The sequence below is a fragment of the Xyrauchen texanus genome, chromosome 6 (genome assembly GCF_025860055.1).
Source record: "Xyrauchen texanus isolate HMW12.3.18 chromosome 6, RBS_HiC_50CHRs, whole genome shotgun sequence".
In the NCBI taxonomy this organism is placed as follows: domain Eukaryota; kingdom Metazoa; phylum Chordata; class Actinopteri; order Cypriniformes; family Catostomidae; genus Xyrauchen; species Xyrauchen texanus.
In genome coordinates, this window is record NC_068281.1 from 28,165,245 (window position 1) to 28,187,553 (window position 22,309).

General features: G+C 37.0%; 1 protein-coding gene across 1 annotated transcript in view; it reads left to right on the top strand.

Moving 5' to 3' along the window:
• LOC127644952 (thymocyte selection-associated high mobility group box protein TOX-like) overlaps nucleotides 1-22,309 on the top strand; it is a 74,365-nt gene that overhangs the window by 20,960 nt on the left and 31,096 nt on the right. The window contains exon 2 of the mRNA XM_052128412.1: nucleotides 20,061-20,126. Within this exon, the coding sequence (XP_051984372.1) occupies nucleotides 20,061-20,126 (66 nt within the window). The remainder of the gene's footprint in view (nucleotides 1-20,060; nucleotides 20,127-22,309) is intronic.

A 22,309-nucleotide genomic window follows, 5' to 3' on the forward strand; every position in this document is an offset into this window, starting at 1 on the left:
ATGTGTGAATCTGGTTAGCTTCTGCGGGGAGCTTTTGTCAAGCTACTACTTTCCCCCCTAAATACTTATGTTTCTGTGGGAGATTTAGGGAGGGGCCTCTCGTAAGCGAACATGCCTCTTTGGATTTGCCATCGCTGCCCGCTATGAGCTGCACATCACCCCTTGTGTCAGCGTAGTGTCAGGTTAAATTATGGATTAGCTCTCTTTGTGGCTTTTCGTGTTTTCAGCAGTTGGTAAGACCTCTGTAATTGATTACAACACTAAGATAAACTAAAATTAATGCAAACAGCCGAGTTCATACATTTTTAAAAAGTGACTTGTGTACATAATAAAAATAGCTTGTTAATTGTGCCCAAATGCGATGAGTTTCCATCTCCATGTCAATCAGTTGTGACAAAGTTGCTTCAGAATTCAAAGTAAGGCAGATTCATATTTTAATAAGCCTCATGCATGGCATTCAGCCATGAGGTAAGAGAAAAGAAAAAAAGTAAACCTAACAACTGAATTAATTGCTTTGGAGTTTCAATTCAATTTCACGTAATGGGACTTGGCACATGTTTTTTTTCCCCCTGCACAATAGCTGAAATTGCAGCCCTTTCAACTGGTTCTTGGCAGCCATCCACCCAGGTCATCCTGGATCCTGCCTTCTTGTTTTCTTATTTTCCCCTTGTGTATAAAGATACAGGCAGAAAAATTTTAATCCTTTCTGTGTATCGCACCTGTTGACATTTTTTGGGATCTATCTGTCTGGCAATTACCGTGATTTAGTGTAGCTTACTGCCCTGAACCAAGCAAGGCAAGACAATTCTGGGGGTTTGTGTCCATTTTCTTGATGCACAAGGACAAATTCTTCAGCCTGTTGAGAGTGATTAGATTTCTCAAGGGTCCTTGTCTCAGAAATACTACCCTACATAAATTACTCATGCTCTTCACTCATGGGCTCAGGGTCCGCCTGACAGCACTGGAACATATCAGCCATTTGCCTGTTGTTTGTTGAAAAGGTTTGGTGTGGTAAATTTAGTAATACAAAATTTACCACTCATCTTCAATGCACAACCGCCACTAACACAAAAATGATGCCTGAAGATTTTCAAAGTAGTAGTAGAATTTATTGTGAGTTAAAGGTGAAGTGTGAACATACTTGGATGTTAAAATAATTTCTATAGTCCAACCTTAATATGCAGCTAAACTACAAGTAATTTCAGCCTGATCTTGTGAACATTACGTGACCTTGTGAACATTTTTGCAAAGTGAAATTAAGTGCTTTATTACACATTTTGCTGCAGTTTCCCAGTGAAATATCCAGCAGGAGGCGCCAAAAGCTTATGAGATTATGTGGTTATCAGACAAGTTTTTCTATTTTTATTAGATGGAGGTTTTAATGAGTAAAGCATATCTCCCTAACCTAAAACTTTAACCTAAACCTTACCAATAGTATTCTTAAAGCAAATGAGAGGTGAAAAACAGACATCCTTACCCAAAACTAACAATTAAGCTAACCAATATTGTCCTATAACAAATGCAACATGAAAAGTACATTTTCTGAGGCAACCATGTTATTTCGTGTCACTTCTATTACACTTTCATGATCAACTTGCTTGGTGGGCTTGAACCGCGTTCTTCCAAGTCTAAAGTCCAGCACTCTGTGGGATGAGCTACTGCAAAATATAATAACATTGGAGTAAGTGGGTAAATGTAGGTGAGTCTGTAATACATGTGTTAAAATGTGTCATTGTTCAAATGATGCGTTATAGTAAAAGTGTTTACTATAGAGTATCTTAATATACTTAATATACTATACTTACTATAGAGTGTTTACTAGAGTAATAGTGTAACAATTAAGTGCTTATGAAGTCATGATCAGCCGTTGTATGATTTGTGTGAAAGTTTATAAAAAGCACAGTTGTTGAAATGCCTCTAGTGTGCATTTAATTTCACCTGGAAACTGCGGCGAAACGTAAAAAAGTGGCTTGCAAATCACTTTGTCCCATCAAAAAAGTAAACACTGTGGCTTTGTGCCATTAACAAAACATTGCTCTGTTTGTTTGAACATCATGACCAGCATGACACGTCAACATTGGCTCAACCCTTGGCATGAGTTTGGGGCGGGACTATCAGTTAGTTCAACCAGTGGAAGAAGGGGGAAAGTGTCCGTGAAAATTCATTTTTGCTATTGTTTGGTGATGCTAATTGAGCAGAAACTATACAGTTCACCTTTATTTTTGGTCTTTCACAACATTACTTTGCTACCTGAACAACACATCATGACTTTGATGCCATGTACACTGTGTATATAATAATCTGTGCTGGTAACAGTGGTCTGGTCACTATGTCATGAAGAAGGTTTCATGTCTATCTCTACTGTGGTTGAAGAATTAAGGGACATTGGTATAGACATATGTTGGACTACATCCCAGACACCATTGCAGCCTTAAATGTAGCACACACAGACACACTCACATACACACATTCACACACACTACTCCTGTTGAGATATATAAATAACGTGACCTACCTTTCAGCTGCAAACATCCTCAAGTGAGCAGATACACTTAAACACTCTCCCACACGAGTTAAACATTGTTGACCTTGCACAGCTACACCAAAATCTGCACCATTTATCAAAATATAGAAATGAAACTGACACCAAAGACAAACAAGGAGAATAAATGTTGTCTCTGGGCTTTTGATGCTGGAAAACACTTTCCACAAGTTCAAACAGCCTTATCAAACCAAATTTCCCCCTCAACCAATCGTAAAATATAGCAATTAAGTGGTCATGTCACCATCTATAGGTCTCTAGTGAAATATTCCTTAATTTACCTCCATCGGGATTCCTGAGGCAGTAAATTATGATACACTGTAATTTTGTCTCACTGTGAAAGGATATTTAACAAGCCACTGGCTGCTCACTCTGAAACTTAATCATTTTTATCCCCCATCCTTTTTTTTTCAGGTCAGCTCTGTTTTAGATGAGATTCAGTGTTGAAGCATATCTAAAGACCCAGTTAGAGGAAACAGATATTAAAGTTCTCTAATGATTTAAAGACTAATTGATGGCCCCTCTTTAATTGTGTTGGCACAATGAATAAGACCATGAGCTGTACAAACTGGTAAAGCACTTAGTCCCCATGAAATCAAAATAAATAAAGTTCTGAGGCTTTTAGATCTTGTCTGTTAGCTTTGAGGCCATCTACAGTATATGCTAGTGTACTCCAAAACATTGATAAAATATATTAAAACAGGAAAGAAATATTTCAAGCAATTTCATGGAGTCTTTAAAAAAGAAAAATGTCTGGCCAAAAGGTTTGTTTGAGGTCGTTGCGGTTGTTTGTAACAACTTGCCAGTGCAAACTCTTAAGGAAAACTTCGTACCGGCTGTTAAACACCTTCTTACTGCCATTGGTCCACGTCATCTAAGGGTGTGACTTGGTGCTTCACCTACTTTAATGCCAACCTCTTTTTTTCTGGTTAAAGGGATTGTTCACTCAACAATTACAATTCTCTCATCATTTATTCACCCTCATGCCATCCCAGATATGTGACTCTCTATCATCTGCTGAACACAAACAAAGATTTTTAGAATAATATTTCAGCTCTGTTGATCCAATCAATGCAAGTGAATTGTGAAGTTCAAAAAAGCACATAAAATGAGCATAAAAGTAATACAAATGACTCCAGTGGTTAAATATATATTTTCAGATATTATACAGCTGTGGCCAAAAGTATTGGCAGAGACATAAATGTTGTGTTTCGCAAATTATTCTGCTTCAGTTGTTGTGGTGTTGATTTACATTGTTTCTAGATTATTGTGCAGAGTGATCAGAGGCATTTTAAATAATTGCAAAAAACTGAATTGGCCAAAAGAATTTACTTTATCACAAAAACCCAAATTTCACAGTTTTTTGGTGCTGGCACAAAATGACCAGCTAACATCATTTCACTAATCATATCAGCAGCACCTGGGAAAGTGTGAACGAGTACCAGTCAGGTGAAATCACTCTATCATTCTGATTGGATTATAAGAGCAGACTGATTGCTATAATAGGAGGGAAGAAGTGCTTCCAATCATTGTGTTCTTACTAGCAATGGTTACCTCTAAAGAAAGACGTGCAGCAATCATCGCTTTTGCATCAAAATGGCCTCACATGCAAGGAAATTGCTGCAAAGAATATTGCACCTGAAAGAACCATTTACCGGATAATCAAGAATTTCAAGTAGAGAGGTTCAACTGCAGTTAAGAAGGCTTCAGTACGTCCCAGAGTGTCCAGCAAGCGCCAGGACCGTCTCCTCCTGAGGAGTCAGCTTTGGAATCATGTCACCACCAGTGCAGAGCTTGCTCAGTATTGGCAGCAGGTTGGTGTGAGTGCATCTGCATGCACAGTGAGGCGAAGACAATGGCCTGGTGTCAAGAAGGGCAGCAAAGAAGCCACTTCTCTCCAAGAAAAACATCAAGGACAGACTGAAATTCTGCAGGAAGTACAAGGATTGGACAGCAGAAGACTGGTGCAATGATATTTTCTCTGATGAAGCCCCCTTCCAACTGTTTGGGATATCTGGAATATCGAAAGTTCGGAGAAGAAAAGTTGAACGTAACCATGAGTCCTGTGTCGTCCCAACAGTGAAGCATCCTGAGACCATCCATGTGTGGTTGCTTTTCATCCAGGGGAGTGGGCTCTCTCACAATTCTGCCCAAAAACACTGCCATGAATAAAGAATGGTATCAAAACATACTGCAAGTGCAACTTCTCCCAACAATCCAGGAGCAATTTGGTGATGATCCGTGCATTTTCCAGCATGATGGAACACCGTGTCACAAGGCAAGAGTGATAATGAAGTGTCTCGGAGATCATTACATTGAAACATTGACATTTTTGCCAATAAAAGCCTTTATAACTCATGAAACGCTTATCATTGTTTTCCAGTATACCATAGAAACATGTGAAAGATAATCTCCAAATACTGAAGCATCAAACTCTGCAAAACACAAAATTTATGTCACTGCCAATAATTTTGGCCATGGCTGTAGGTGTGGGTGAGAAATATATCAAAATGTAATTCCTTTTTTACTATAAATATGCTGAGCTGAAATATTTTTTTCTAAAAGTCTTTGTGTTCTGCAGAAGAAAGAAAGTCATACACATCTGGGATTGCATGAGGGTGAGTAAATGATGAGAGAAATTTCATTTTTGGGTGAATTATCCCTTTCATTTCTTTACACAGTTGAGATAAGTCAACATGAACAGTTGGAGTGCACAGTTGCCAAGCTGGTGCAAACTCACCTACATCTGTACGTTTATTCTTGGAAAGAAATTTTCCAAGAACGTGTTATGAGATTTGTTTATTTGTATTATTATTTGTTTATTTGTATTATTTATAGACTAAAAATGGTTCAAGGAATGAAAACCAAAAACAAATATTTTAGCAGAACATAACCGAAAATGGGAAAAAGTCATTTTCTATTGTTCCAGAGTGAAATTTTTATAGTCTGTTAACCAGTTATAACTAGTTAATTTTGTTCCAATAATTTTTTTTTATGAAACCAAAGGCAAATGGTTTATCACAGTAAAGTTTCAAAATTACACCACTTCCTGTTGCCCAAAAAAACATGTCCATTGATCCTGAAGGAAACGGCTGCATCACACATTTCTTTGCCTAATTGCCTATTGTGGACATTGCATTCTGTGAATGAAGATCTTTTAAGCAACTACTGTCTGTAAATTCACTACAAATACATGTACAGGTAATCCAGATAAAAAGTACATTTCTCAGTTCACTGAATTATTGTTAGATATGATGCATTAATACAGGTTTGATGCTGCCAGGTTTTGACTGAGAAGCACATCTGTACTAAAAATGATACTTTAATTAACTGAAAGATTTTTATGATTTAAATGCTGATGAATTCATCACACCAGAAAACAATATGATGGCTTATTTTTACTTGTTTTGTTGAGGCTGGAGGCTTATTTTGTGCTTTTTTTCCAGACAACATTGCTTGTTTCTCTTGCTAGATCTGGTGAAATTGCAACTGGTATTTCACCCACCCCTTAGCACAGAGTACTGCCATTTTAAAAGAACGTTATTAAAATACAATAAAATATGGTAACAACTGCACTTTATGGCAATGTGCAAACCCGATCTCATGAAAATTCTTACATCATTTACGAGTGGGCTATTTTGTATGGTCTCGCACAATGTTGTTCGCATAAAGTCGTATGACTTCATCACGTCCAAATTCCTGGATGGCTAATGTGGATTTTAGCGCGAGTTCCGCATACAAGGTGTTAAGGACATACTTATTAATATTATGTCCTTACCCAACCCCCTTATCTAAACTTAACCAATCAGTAGAGTGTGTAAACATGATAGGAAGCTGTTGTGTGTGACAGAAGCAAGTAATTGACACATATTAAATGGAAACGATGTCCATTGGCTGCAGTGAAAGTCGTAGGAATTTCGAAGGAGTGCAGTCGCACGATATCATACAAATTAGCCAAATTTAGCAAAGTCTTATGAATCCTGATGATTTCACCATGAGAGTGTGTTGCAATGTGTTGACATTAGCACCATGAATGCAGAATGTATAAATGACAAATGACATATTATATACTGCATTTATTTGACTTAAAATCATCATCTAGTGGTTAAGACTGTTTTTAATCATCTCATGTGTATTCTGTTCATATAATGAGACGCATAGTAATTGATAACACATTTTATGTCACATTGCTTAATGTTTTACATGTAGTCTGTTGACAGGAAAATGAGCATCTCAAAGCTACATGATCCTCTAAACGGCCACCCCAACGGCATGGGTTGTGTCCGAATATTCACAAATAGTATTCCGTTGACCAACTTTCTATCTCTAAGCAAAGATTAAATAAAAAGTGAGTGTATTGCAGCCTTTCAGCTTCATAGCAACAATAAGCATCAATGTTAGCAATCTGAACATCACCTAAATGCATATCAATGGCAGAAACAGACAAGGAGAATTGCAGTATGTCATCGTTCATGAATCATTTAACCAATGGAGTAAAAAATGTCTTCAGCGGCCAATGTGCCTGTTCCGGTCTGGAATAAGGGAGCTGCGTCATCGTGCCATTCCCCCCTTATACAAATTACCATTCAAATATAAACTGCCATACTTCACAGATCTATGTCAGGCCATTGTGAAAATAATTGTAATATAGGAGGGTGGTTTCTCGTCAGCATTTGTCTCTCAGCATGGAGCTTACGCATATGCTCAATCAGCAATCAACTGATAGAAATTAATACATGCATTACGGTGTAATATATTCTAAAATAAATCCGCACAACAGCTTGGAGCCAAAGCGCAGGGGAAAAGCCCAACATGATTTTTCAGCTCGACATGAAATCGCACCAATTCAATAAGAGCTAGGCAGTGATTTATACTTCACCCTCATCTCTGGGCCTAATATCAGAGTGCCTCTATAGGTAGTCATGAAAGTCACTCTAGCTCCCTGTAATAAATTACAGTGGTGAAACATGGAGGAAGATGCTTTCAGTTCAGCTTCAGGCTCTCAGAAAATTGCCATTTTGAGGAGGGGGAGAAAAAAAAAAGAAATCACTTTGTGCCGTAATGCAGTACAGACAAAGGTTATTCATCAGAGGAATGATTTGAAGTCAAATATGACTGCCACTCTTGATATTGAATGCTAGGGAGCAAAGAGACCCCCCCCTCCCCACACACACACACACACACCTTCTCTCTCTCTTTGCCTCTATTTCTCTCCATGACGACCCTGACCCACTTTTGTGGCTGCTTATTATTCAGGCTACGGTTTATCCATGGAAAGTATGTGTGTAATTTTGTTTGACAACAAACCCCTGCATGTTCCTCCAAGAAGTGGTTGCTATCGACAGTGCCTCCTATTGAGTAATTTTTTCTTTCTTTATTTTAATAGAAAATAAATCATAATGTACTCATAACTGGGGAATAAGCTATAATTTTCGACACAGGAACTGTTTGAGTATGCACCTCGCTCAGAACTATTGCTTTTAGTAACTGCATTTGACCTTTAGATTTCAGCTGAAATGAAACCACAAGGAAACCTCTCCGTTTTGCCGATATAGTCGCTCTGCTGCATGCCATTATTTTCACATTTTTCTTACCCCCTCTGTGTTTTAAAAACGATGACATGTTTAGAATGTGAAGTTTCACCAGTGACTAATTACACCAGGGAAAGCGAAGGTGTACAAGTGGATGTTGATACTATTCATCACACCAGCATCTGCTGATCAGAAATGAAACGGAGAGCATTTCTGGCATGTCTCCAAGACAGCATTAGCATCTTGCGAGAAGGGAGAGGAATATTCTTTATTGACTGACATAGTGGGGCTTTTAAGGGTCTGTCCATGTTGACATAGGAAGGTCGACAGAAGGTTGGAAAGGCCACGTGGGTGCAGACATTTACGTTTAAGCTGATACAGAAAGGTAGATAATGAGACAACATGATTAATTATTTCCCTCTGTTTCCCAACAGTCTAATACAGGAGTAAAATAGTATTTATGTAATATTTCATCCCCTTTATGTTTTATATAGCTCTTCAGAAGGAGGATCTTAAATATAACCAGCTTGGAACAAAAGATGTTTTGTTTTCTCAATTTGGTTTAAGCTCAGACAAAACAATATCCACCACCATGACTGGTCCCAAAGCAAAGTAAAAATACATTTTTGCTGCACAATTGCATTTCTTGCCTCCCTGCTAGTTTTAATAGACTCGTGCTACTACTGTGTAAAATTAATTTGGATGCTATTGTGTTCTTACTCAAGTAAGAAACTAACAAATTGCATGAATAATAATTACAATATCATGTTTGCAATTTCATATCACACACACACACACACACACACACACACACACACAAAGTTAACGTAACAAATGTGCTTCATGTGGTAACACCTAAATTAGCTCGTTTGATTCATGTCAAAAGTATTAATTAACATCACAGAATCGACCTGAATAAATCAGGTTACACCAACAAAAATTATTTTAAGGGTTAGATCATGTAGAAATTGCTCCTTAAGGTAACAATTGCAGGTTACCGCTTTTTACAATTTACATGGATAGCCTACTTTTTTTTCTTCTCTTTTTATTTAGCTGATGCACATTTTCTTGCATTGTATTTTGCCTTTAACCAAACTGAACTAAAATTATAACTTAAACTCAAGTTGGTGTTAAAGACATTTTTAGTATTTTAGATGTTCCAAGAAATAAGACCTAGACGTAAAACACAGCCCTAATATATTTCACATTTAAGAAGCACATTAACATGTTGAAAAATGCATTGTATCCATTTCTGTCAGTTCAAGAGCTTTTTGTAATATACATTTTAGGGAACCTATATATTCCAGCAGCTCAGAGTCCAACATAAAAGGCTACAAAAATGAGCATGGTGCCGAGTAGTGAGTGCATTTAAACCACAGGGTGTGGAAAGAATACACACTCGCAGTTTGATTTTCCCATACCCTGACCTTCCATAAGAAACTGATGAGGAATGAAATTGGTTCCAGTCTCCTGAAAAAAGAACTCTGATTCACATCTGTACATCTGAGAGAGAAAGACAAACAACCACACATACTCAAAATGTCCTAGTTGGTGCAGCAAAAATGATTCCTTACTTTCAGACAATCTGCACTTGCGATATGAGAAAAGATGTCTTACTCAAAATAAGGACCTGTTCCACATTCCTGCCGAACAAATGCATTTACTGCGCTAAAACATTTGCAGGGAAAAAGATGATGCCATTCACATCTGCATCACATGGAATGAGTACAGCACAGCAATACATTTTGAGCACAGGTGCAATGGCAGAAATAGGATTGGTTATATTTATTATGTATCTGCCAGAGAAGCAAATGCATAAAGCCAATTTGACAAAGGGGTCAATGTACGGCATCCAATAAAAAATAAATCTACAAGATCTGCCAAGAGCTAGAAACATCAAAATAATGGCCCCACTGTTCAACAAATATATTCAATTGGCTCCTCTTTTCTTATTTGTTTTTTGGGATATTTGATATTTTTTGCCATTTATAAAGTCGTAGAAATCAAACATGATACATTATGGTGAAAAGTATGCCATGTCTATGATGATACGTTAGCCATGTCAGTACAGCAGGCAATCACAGGACATGATGCAGGGCTTATTGACTGCACGCAAGTTGCATGATTATGTTGCACTCCTATCTCATTACCTCTCTTCCTGAATGGCAGCCATTTTGATAGGGCGCCACTATACCAGATAGAATAGTGTTGAAACAAGAGAGCACCATCGGCCTTCAGTTCCACAAGAAATGTATGACCATCTTTTATATGTAGTTTCACCAACATGGAAATCACGCGAGCTTTGAATTTAGGGATGGGACGGCTTTAAAATGCCCTTTGTGTATAGTGTCAGTTGCGGACTTGTTTTATTTAAACCTATTCTGTCGCCAGTATGTCTGCAGCATCATATTTCTCTCCATAGTTCCCTTCCCCCTTTCTTATGATACAGTTTCTGTTTATATTGGATCTGTACAATATGAATAATGTAGAGCAACCAATCTCATTACCATGCGTAGATATAGAATACAGATTATTGTATAACATTTGCATAAAATTATGGCTCTCTTGTTGAGGGAGAGAGAGTGTTTCCTTCAGGAGTTGATTTATTAGGTTCATTTATGACGTGAAAGATTAGTTTTGAGCCACATAAAATTGGCTTGAATGTGAAATTTATGATACTTAAGTTGAAATTCAGCACTTTAAAATCCCATTTTAATTGTGGAAAAGTTTAGACACATTTCAGTTGGAATTACTTGCACATAGTATTTAAGAGAATAATGCACATCGAATTTAACCATCAGTACCACTTCCAAAAATATAGTTGTTTCATTACTTGGCACATGCTTATATTTTGCATCACCTTCTTTTTTCATAATGCATGCAATTTAAAAAGCCTGACACAGGGTTCCCTCGAATCCTTAACAAGTCTAAAAATGTCTTAAATTAAGTTTTTAAAAATTTGAGGTAATAAAAAGTCTTAAATATCTTACTTGAAACAACAAAAGTCTTAATTTTCATTTAAAGAGCTCTTAAATTGGGGAACGGAAAGACAGGAATCGTGATATGACCTAATGTGATTATCAAACATCAAAATAATACGATTTAATTAAAGAAATGCATGCGCTGCGTCCTTCAAGTGAAAACGTGGAACTGTTGTATTTTCTCCAGTTGAGTGTTATCAGCTGTTGTAGAGCAGTTCACAATCATCAAGCCATATTGGGAATTTATGACAAGCGATTACTAATGATCAACTGTTGATGATGATGATGATAGTGTTGATGAAATATGACAGTGTTTACTTTTAGTTGTTTATATTGCTATACGTTGTAGATTATTGTAGGGGTACACATTTTATATCCCTTAATTGTTTGAATGAGCAGCTGGAAGCAGTGAAGTACATACATTTTAAAATAAGAGTCTCACGTGTATTTCAAAGTTAAAGTGCCTTTAAATATAAAAGTTCCATTCTATGAATCAGTGGTTTGTTTTTGTATGTGGATACGGTAGTCATTTTATTTGTTCAGGTCTTGAAAAATGTCTTAAACAGTCTTTAATGTGATTTTAAAAACTCTGCAGCAACCCTGTGACAGATGATGTATGCTTCTCATATAGCAAATGCAACATTTTATAGCTGTTATAAAATTTTACACAATATAAAAACATATCAGATGGAATTTTTCTGGAAATGCAATATTTTGTTGCCTTAATGGGTGTTTCTCTGTCCAATTATGTTGCGTCTGCTTTTCATATTTTAGTCTGCTGCGCATAAATCAATAGCATATCATGTTAATATTAAGCCCGTAATTTTGGTTTGGAAAAACAGAGCCACGCTGTCAAATATATTTCTCTGTATGATTCGGGACAGTTTTACATGAATGCAGAACAATGTAATTAGGTGGAGTAGCCATGAACTTCACTCAGGGGCATAAACTGGTTATAACATAAAACAAAATGGTTCAAACTCGTCCCAGATTCACAGATTGTTTTCATCCCAGAGCCTTTCAGAAGTCCTTGCCCAGCTAAGTAGCAAACATTTAAGATTAGAAGAACAGAAGTTCCACATATATTTTTATAGAGAGTTGTGCAGGGCTTGTTAGTGCTTAGTGTTGGCAAGGTGCTCTGTTACCTTCCTCCTCAATAGCTGGTACACTTATATAATGGTGAATGCCAGAAAAAGAGTTTGTCATGGAGCAGGAGAGCTTGGGGGATGGTGTACACTCATAGAAGGGTTATATAGTTTTAGCCAGAACGTTTCCATTTTATCTGTGTACACAGTATAATTATGATGAGGCCAGGCAGGGTTTTTTTTTTATTTTTTTTATCAGAACTCCAGTTGACCTCTAGAGAGCTCGGTGGAATACACTGATACTAGCTGCTCTCAGACTGCAGGTGCTGTAAGGTATTACTCTCTAGAGCAGATGTCTCAAACTACTGGCTCCAGGGGCAAATTCATGCAGCCCCTCAATTGTTAAAGTGATAGATCAATTTATACATTTTCTCATCGTTTACTTACATCATGGCATCCCAGATGTGTATGACTTTCTTTCTTCTGCAGAACACAAACAAAGATTTTAAGAAGAGTATCTCAGCTCTGTTGGTCAAATTAATGTAAGTGAATGGTGATCAGAAGTGTGAAGGCCGTAAAAGGAAATAAAGGCAGCATAAAAGTAATTTGACAGTGGTTAAATCCATACTTTCTGAAGCGATATAATAGGTGTGGGTGAGAAACAGAAACATTTCTTTTATCAGTCCTTTTAAAAAGTCATTTTAGTGTAAATCAACATTTTTACTTTCATTTCCACATTCTGGTGTGGAAGTGACTTTCACATCCAGCCACCTACTGGTCAGGGTTGGTCAAAGGTGGAGATTTATAGTACAAAATGACTTAAATATTGACCTGTTTCTGAACCACACCTTATATATATATTTATATAATTATAAACTCTGAAGTTATGGATTAAACCACCGGAGTCGGATGGATTACTTTTTGTGTTTAATTTTGTGTTGCTTTTTGGACATTTGAGTCACCATTCACTTGCATTGTAAGGAACTACAGAGCTGAAATATTCTTCTAAAAATCTTTGTTTGTGTTCAGCTGAAGACAGAAAGTCATAAACATCTGGGATGGCATGAGGGTGAGTTAATGATGAAATAATTTTTATTTTTGAGTGAAATATTTCTTAATATTTGATAGTTTATCATTAAATATGGCCAGCAAATTACTGCATTTTGCTTTTGAATGCTATCTCACTTTCTTAATCAATTGAGAAACAGTGCAGGCCTAAAACATGAATATAAACATGCATTTGTAGCCAACAGTAGTTGACAACAACAAAAAAATGTGTTTGCTCACATCCGTCAAATAAGCTTGGGTATAAATAAGGGTGGCCGATGTAAGCAAATAATTATATTGCGATATACTGTATTTACATATTTGTTCCATGATGATATGTATCACGATATACACATATTCAAAAACTACTGAAAAACGTAATGACAGTTCCTTTTTTATTTAAAATAATGTCCAGAGAAATGGTCGACCTTGGCATCGTTCTCTTGTTTTAGTTGAACTTACATACAGTATAAGTGTTTACTTTGATTCTGAAGCAAAGCACGCCATCATTTGTTTGTATTTGTTTTGAATGTAGCCTTCATTTAGATACTGGAAGCTTTTTGGTGACTATATAGTAGATATAAATGCACATTTGATAAAGGTGTTATTTAATCATTCCTAAAATAATTTATTCAGTGAAGTCACTTCTCTCTCTATGTTTGCAGCAGAACAGGAATGCTGAGGTATCAGTTTTATTCTGTATATTGCCCAAACTTTTTGTTACATTGTTAATATTTGTTACACATGTGTGCCAAGTTGTACCTAAGCCTGTTTTCTGGTCTTAGCTGTTTTATACTTGTCAGCTAGCTGGACTTCCAGTCTGACCAGCTGAAAGTACCCCAAACCCTTCTAAAACCATCAGCCAGTCTAGGCCGATTTAAACCATTTTTGTCAGCACTGTGCCACTAAATTTAGCCTATGTAGTTAAAATTGATGTTTGTAAAATCACTTGTACCTGGTCACCAATGGAGAACACAACCTTGCTATTAGCCTCCAGGTAATTTGAGTTTCATACCCTAGCTCTAGAACAACCCTGATCCTGGAACAGCATACTGTATCTCATACAGTCATCTACTGTACATGTTAAGTTGAAACCACTCTCAGGTCAGTATCAAATACAACGTTTTAAACACCTTGCTTCAATTGAGCATCAACACTGAGACTCTCTGGTGTCATTAATTAGAATAAATTAACTGAAAAGCTAAATGCGGGTATTAGCAAATGAGCACATTTCAAGCCACAGTTCAGTCCCCGCACACTCTATGGTCCTTAGGCCTTGTCGCTTTGAACCAGGGGAGTCGTTTAAGGATGAACAGTTTAATTACAGCACTAATAAGTGTTGCCACAGACTTTCTAATATTATTCTGGAGAACACTAGCATGTCATTATCCTCCTCCCCTAGAGAAGCGTTTCCTATTAATCATAATGAGGAATTAGTTAGCATGTGGTCATGTCAGTTGGGATCAATTTCTTTTACCTAAGCTTCCTGTGAAGCTACCAGATGCTAGGGGCGGAGTGTGGAAGGGATCGATTTACAGTCCCACAGCCATAAGACCCTGTTTTGTTTTTGTTGTTTTTGTTATTTGATATCTCATTTGCATCACCTCAGCAGCTGCTGAACGTACATTGTAGTCGTTTGTTGACCTGCTTGCACAGATACGTTCTTTCTTTCACACTAAAAGTTTTGTTTATTTTAGGATGTAGCTGATTCCCAAGGCCATACAGCTAGATGATGGATCTTGTTTTTCATCAATAACGTAATAATTTGTGTAAGTAGTTTATGCAATCAAGCTGTCAGATTTGAGAATCAGAATCTACACTAAGTGTGGTTTTATTGGCCATGTAATGGCACCTCGGGTGTTGAACAAAATGCTACAGTGACATAAAATGGCTTCCAGATTGCCACAAGATTGAGAGACGCTAGTTCACATGAATCAAGGAAAACTTCAGTCACAATCGCCTGTAAAACTCGCAAAATGGAGTTCACACATGCCAAGGTTTGCTCTGAAAGCACATTCGGCATGAAGGTGAGGATGGGTGTTGGCCAACTGTTGCTGGATGGATTTGGTGTGAATTTGTTAGGTTTAGCTCCGAGGTTTCACTTTTTAAGCTAAGGCTGCCTCACACTTTCCACTGGCACATTCATATGCAAATAGTGTCTGGTAGAGGGTGAGAGCTAAGCAGAAAGAACAGTGCATGGTCACAGAGAGAGAGATGCGAAAGGTCACAACAGTGTGAAAATGGAAAGAATCTTTATATAAATGGATATGGCATGAAAGATTCTTGAACATTCTGCTATAAACAACTGGCTGCCATTTGAGTGGGAGACAAAGGCATTGAAATGAGGCATGAGGTTTTATAAATCTACATAACCCGACATAGGCTGTTGTGTGCTTCTGAAAAGACTGTAATCGTTTGGCAAATCAGGGTCAATAATTGAAAAAGTATAGCCACAAGACTATAGCCGACCGATATGGGATTTGTGAGACCAATACCGATTTTAGAGGGGGGAAATTTACAGATTACCGATATGGTGGCGATATAGTTAATTTTTGAGCTGGATTGAAAACAGACCTTTTCTATGTGGATTGTTCACTGATTTTGCTCCGATATGACTATGCAAAGGTTCTCAAAAGGCTGCTTCTTAAACAAATATTTTTATCAAAGTATATTTGATGTTATTATTATATATTGTCAACAAAATAAATTTTTTATTGGAAAATAAAAGATAAAGAATAAATAAAAATACAATAAATAACTTTAAAAAAATCAGTATTGTATGCTGACCATTTAAAAAAAGAATAAATAAAAAGAAAATAAATGGCTAAATAAACATCAGTAGTACTGTTTGGTATCAGTTAAATGCTAACTATTTTAATACTGCCAGTCAATTATTGGCAGGTTGTAAAAGAAGAAGCATCTACACCTGCCGAATCGAGAGATAAACAGCAATATTCTGCTATACAAGTTCAGTGTTTTCTGCATTATATGTTCTAAAAAAATTTTTATATCTGCGCATATCGGCAAAAGGCTAATATCGGCCGACCGATTTATCGGTTGGGCACTACTGTACACAAGACATAAATGTTAATATGATTTTAAAATAATTTACTAACCTTTTCTGTGTAAAGTTATATCCAATTTTACAACTTTGTTGCCATGAAGACAGAATGCTGTAAACCCTAAAAATGACTTTACAGCTCAAATGTAAATGTAAGTGCTATTAAAAATATACAGTACTGTGCAATAGTTTTAGGCACTTGTGAAAAAGTTTCACGTGTGGTGATTTCTTAGAAAAATAATTCCATAAATAGTTTTCATTTATCAATTAACATCTTACAAAGTTCAGTACATTTAAAACAGCTAAATCAATATTTGGTGTGAACACATTTGCCTTCAAAACAGCACCAATTCTCCTAGGTACACCTGGACACAGTTTTCCTTGGTTGTTGGCAGATAGGCTGTTACAAGCTTCTTGGAGAATTCACCACAGTTCTTCTATCTTTTTAGACTGTCTCAATTGCTTCTGTCTCTTCATGTAATCCCAGACTGACTCGATGCTCTGTGGGGGAAATGACACCTCTTGCAGGGCTCTCTGTTCTTCTATTCTAATCTTTTCTATTTGCAAAATACATTTTTGTGAGTATAAAATGTATTTTTCCTATTGACAAACTAAAACTGAAGATATAACTAACCATCTTAACCATCGGTACAAATGTTTTTGCGAAACATCTTATGTACCGAAGACTTATGCACAGTAATAAATGCTTCACTTTTTTGCACAAAAAACCTCCAAAAATTGTCTCCATTCACTTTTGTTTTTTAAATGTCTCACTGTAACATTGTTTTTGTCTTCGTCTTCTTTTCTTTTTAAAGATATGGACGAGTGAAAATAGTTTTTTGTGGTAATGAACATCATGTTACAAATGCTCTTGATTGAGTTTAACTTGTATTGAACCCTGAATACTTTTTAAATAAAGCAATAATCCATGAGAGGTTGTGCGTTTCAGTGATTTTACCATGGGTAAGGGGTGCATGACATGAAACCGAGTGCCAGAATCCCCCTTAACCTTGGTTGAATCACAGTAACGCACAGCCTATGATGACGTAATGCTTTTATCAAATATCAGAAACATCAATATTATAACATTTTCAGTTATCAACTACTTTTATACTTAATTGGGTCTTATTATCTGAATAAATAATTCCTTCGCCTTAATGGTTGCCCAGCAACATAGCAATTTGGCTCATTTTAATATGTGCGCTCACAGGTGTGTTTTTATAGTTATTTTACAATGGCTTTGAACGTAGCTCATCGTATCAGAATTTAGAGTCGGGACTATCCATTTTATAAGCTAAATAGAGTATATGCCTATAAGATATTATCATGGGTCAACACAAATGACTGCAGCTTGGTTGAAAAATGATGACACGCACTTTCAACCTTTTTATAGCAAACAATTTTACCAACTTATGAACAGAGTCTGTTACACTCTTGCCATAGGTTGCAGTATTGTTTCAAAAAGAAGCACATTTCATAGTTTATGAATAGCCACATCTTAGATCAACCTGATCACATTAATCACAATCAATAAGCTAGCATGAAATTAACTGTCATCCCTGCGCAAAAACCAATCAGATCGGGCCATCAACTCGCACACTTAAAAGGTCGAAATGTGAAATGCTCTCATTACGATTATTGCCATTTTATTTTTTATAGAATTATCTCAAGCAAGTACAATGAAATGAGATGTGATGCTCGGGTGAACAGAAATACAAATATTGAGCCATTGACAGGCCTCAGCCATGTGTCCCTGAGCCTGTCTCTCTTCCTTCGTTGTGATGCTCTCTCTCTCTTTCATAACACTCAAAAAATAGTCATTGATTTGCATTAAAGACAACCCTGTCCAGGAGAGTCTAACTTATTGACACACATATATTTTGCTTAAATGTAGTGTGTCAAATAAACATCAAACATTCAAGACTTCATTGACACACAACTCTGTTTATATATATTACACATTAAATTGTAAAACAGTACTCCCTAAATTCTGTGACAATGTTTTTGCTGATGTTTTCTATTGTCACATTTAAGCAACTAGTTAGCTTAGAAAAACAGGTCTATTTTCCCATAACTCTATTTTAATAAACCAAGCAAAGTTGCAACTCCATTCACTAGTGGATATATAACAGGAGCAGGGTCTCATTTCTTTCAATTTTAGTTAATGACTTCACTGACTTGATTAACTTGACCTCAAATCAATGTTGAAACTGACCTTTTCTGGGAGGGTTTGGGGCTCTGGGACCCATCCCCCCTTCAGCCTCTGCATCCACCACCACCAATCAAACATTTGTCCAGGACCTCTATATAACTGAGCTGAGAATGTCTGTACGAAAGTTCCCCATTCACTCATAGCCAACTGAAAACATATCTGATTTTTGCTATTCATATTAATCAGTCATTTTTCATGGGTTTTAAAAAAGTGGAGCAGATTTTAAATTGGTGTCTATTTGCCTGGCCCTTTTGTTAGGCAGACGTCAGCAGAATTCACTCTCTCTCTCTCTGTGTGTGTGTGTGTGTGTGTGTGTGTGTGTGTGTGTTGCTGAGTGGACCGTAGCAGGCAGGCAGTGTGGGCTGCTGTAATTTCCCAGGTGTGCTGCACAGCTGGGTCATCATGGGCTCATCCTTTATCACACAGTTAACCTGCACTGACTCAGCTGAAGCTGGTTATGTCTAGTGTGAAAGACACATGACCATCTGTGTATGTGTCATGAATTGATTTTGCTGTATGTGTGTAGGTTGCTGATTCATGCTGTCAAAATCACCAAAATACAGTACACAAAAATAAAAATGTAACCTAAAAAAATGTGCTTCATGTGGTAATGTCTAAATTATCATGACTGAATCAACCTGAATACATTGAGCTTCACTAACACAAATTTGAAATGTTAGATCAAGTAGAAAAAGCTGCTTACGGTAACAATTGCTGGCGACCACTTTTTACAGTGTACATGGATTTGCAGTCTTATAAAAACACAAGGAAATGCTGTTAGTTTTTTATCTATTAAAGCTGAAGTTTGTCATTTTTTGCAGCACTAGCATCACCCAAAGGAGCTGCAAAAAATAAACAGATTGCTGAACACTCCCCCACGTCTGCTATCGGTCAGAAAAAATATAGCCCTGCCCCAAACTCATCGCATTGGTTGAGCTAATGTTGCTGTGCTGGGCTGGTTAGGATTCTCAAACCAACAGAGCAATGTTTTGATAGCGTCACATAGGCAGAGCCTTTACATTTTTCTGGAAAATCAACCTATGAACCTACAGCTTGATTATAGTTGTCTCTGCATCTTAAACTGGGATAGAAAAAATACACACTTCAGCTTGAAATTTGGTGAGCTGATAATAAAATGAGTCTAAAATTGTATGTTGACAGGCTAATCTTATAATGAGTCAAAAGAGTGATCTAACAGGCTTTTGTTGGTTTAGATCCACAGTGAGTGTAAGTGCCACCTGGGCCCATCCTACACTCTCAGGTCTATCCATTTGTGGGCTCATCAAACTCGCTCATGACTCCCTCTCTGTTTTATTCCACTACTCACATTAAAGGATTTCATTCATCCCCCTTCAACCAGCCACTTTAATTACCACTGTACTAATTACATCAAATCACTGACATCTCCATCTGATACGGCAGAGACTTCAAAGACTAATTGTCTTAAAAAAGAGGTCTGCATTTTGGGGAGAAACAGTGAACGGCAACACAAACCTCATGTTCTGTCACTCTGCCTTATTCTACATCTGGGATTGTGGGTTATCTGAAATGTTTTACTATTTATTAATTGTTTCTTGCCTTCTCTTTCTGTCTGTTTGCAGTACGACAGTGACAACATGTTTATGAGTATGCCAGATCCCAGCCAGGACTTTGTGCCAGGGAACCAGGTGGGTTAATTACTGCTCTCTCCTTTTGTTTTAAGTTGTAATTAAACAAATTTAAGCCAGCGCATCGCAAATTAGTGCCGCTATCAGTCACCACCGCAATCAGGGACTATTATAACATGTAAACAAAGCATTTAAAGCTTTGTCTAGGCTTAATGAAATGATGCTTTAATGCATATTATTACCAGATTTCATTTCCTCCATTTACACTTTCATTAAAAATCTGTACACAGTATGGGCTGCAAACAAGGCCACAGGTCTATAAAAGGCAGCTTCTGAGCAACACTCTTCTAGTTACGGTCGTTACTCACTGAAGGAAGTTTATTTCAGGATACTTGCTTCTTGTTCGAAGCAAGATAAAAGACTGTTTCATCAGTGACTCAAGCTTTGCTCGCTGGATATTTCAGCACATAGATTTTTAAAGATGGCTGTCTTGCTATAAAAAGCACAGCTTCTTTAAATATTTAAAGTGAAACATGGAAGTCAGAGCATTAAGGTCAAGGGTGAACATGCATGCTTGAGGAGAGCATGTTGTCTTGGGGGACCTTTTACATATTTGCCTAATGAATTGAGGCTACAGATCAATTAGCATTCCTGAGGACACCTGCTGTGTTCTGTGGTATGTAAATGAATGTGGAAGGCGGTTGGATTTGCAGTAGACGGATTGATCATGTGTGCATGTGTGTTTAATCACAAAATAGATGGCATCATGAGTAAGGAAAATTGTGTGGATATATTGAAGCAACATCTGAAGTAATCAGCCAGGAACTTAAAGGGGACCTATTATGCAAAATTCACTTTTACATGGTGTTTGAACATATATGTGTGTTGGCAGTGTGTGTACACAACCACCCTATAATGATAACAATCCACCCAGTCCTTTTTTTAATCCCCATTATTCATAAGCACTGTCTCAGAACAAGCCGTTCTCAGATTCTGTACAAAGTGACAACAGGCCCTGCCCAATGACTGTTGACGGACACTGCCGCCAGACATGTTTGTTTGTGTGTGTTGTTTCGTTATAGCACATAGCGAACATTGTAACATTATTTGTGTGTGTGTTGCTCATCCATCATTGCAAAACTTCTGAAAAAAAGCTACAGCAAATAAAAACAAATAAAATAGCCATTTGGAAACTTCCTGGTTCATTCTCAAAGTTGTTAATTTTGACGTAGTCTCTCCCTCATCAGTGTCTGACTCCGGTTCAAACATATTGGGCTGAACACCACTAATTTCACTGTCAGTCATATTGCTTATGATGTCTAGTTATCTGAAGCAGAGATGTCAAAACTCCGCCCTATTCTGGATACGAGGTGGGGAGCACCAGCTCATTTGCATTTGAAGACACTCAAACAAAAACAGCTCGTTTTTATTCTCACCCAAAAATTGCCATTTTCAACATGGTATAATAAATGATCTGTAGGATATTTTGAGCTGAAACTTCACAGACACATTCTGGGGACACAAAGATTTAAATTACATCTTGTAAAAAGTGGTATAATAGGTGCCCTTTAAAGCTTGGTCGCAAATGGGTCTTCCAAATTTACAATGACCCCAAGCATAAAGTCAAAAATGCTTGTGGAAAAATGGTTTAAGGACAACAAAGTCAAGGTATTGGAGTGGCCATCACAAAGCCCTGGCCTCAGTATGAATTGAATTGAATTGAAAAAGCGTGTGCAAGCAAGGAAGCCTACAACCTGACTCCATTACACCAATTCTAGCAACTTGTTGTGATAAGCTTCTGGAAGGCTACCCAACAGATTTGACCCAAGTTTAAAGGCAATGCTACCAAATATTAACAAAGTGTATGTTAAACTTCTTACCCACTGGGAATGTGATTAAAGAAATAAAAGCTGAAATAAATAATTCTCTACTATTATTCTAGCATTTCACATTCATAAAATAAAGTAGTGATCCTAACTGACCTAAGACATGGAAAGTTTTCTATGATTAAATGTCAGGAATTGTGAAACTCTGAGTTTAAATGTATTTAGCTAAGGTGTATGTAAACTTCTGACTTCAACTGTACACAGATTTGATAAAGAATCTGAATAGACTCTCCTTTTATAAACTGGAACACTTTGATGCAACGCTTAATGTGACTACCATTTTACCGCTTGTTATTCAAATGAATGTAAACTCAGTGTTAGTACTTGTAAATTGTAACACAGCTCATATCATTATTA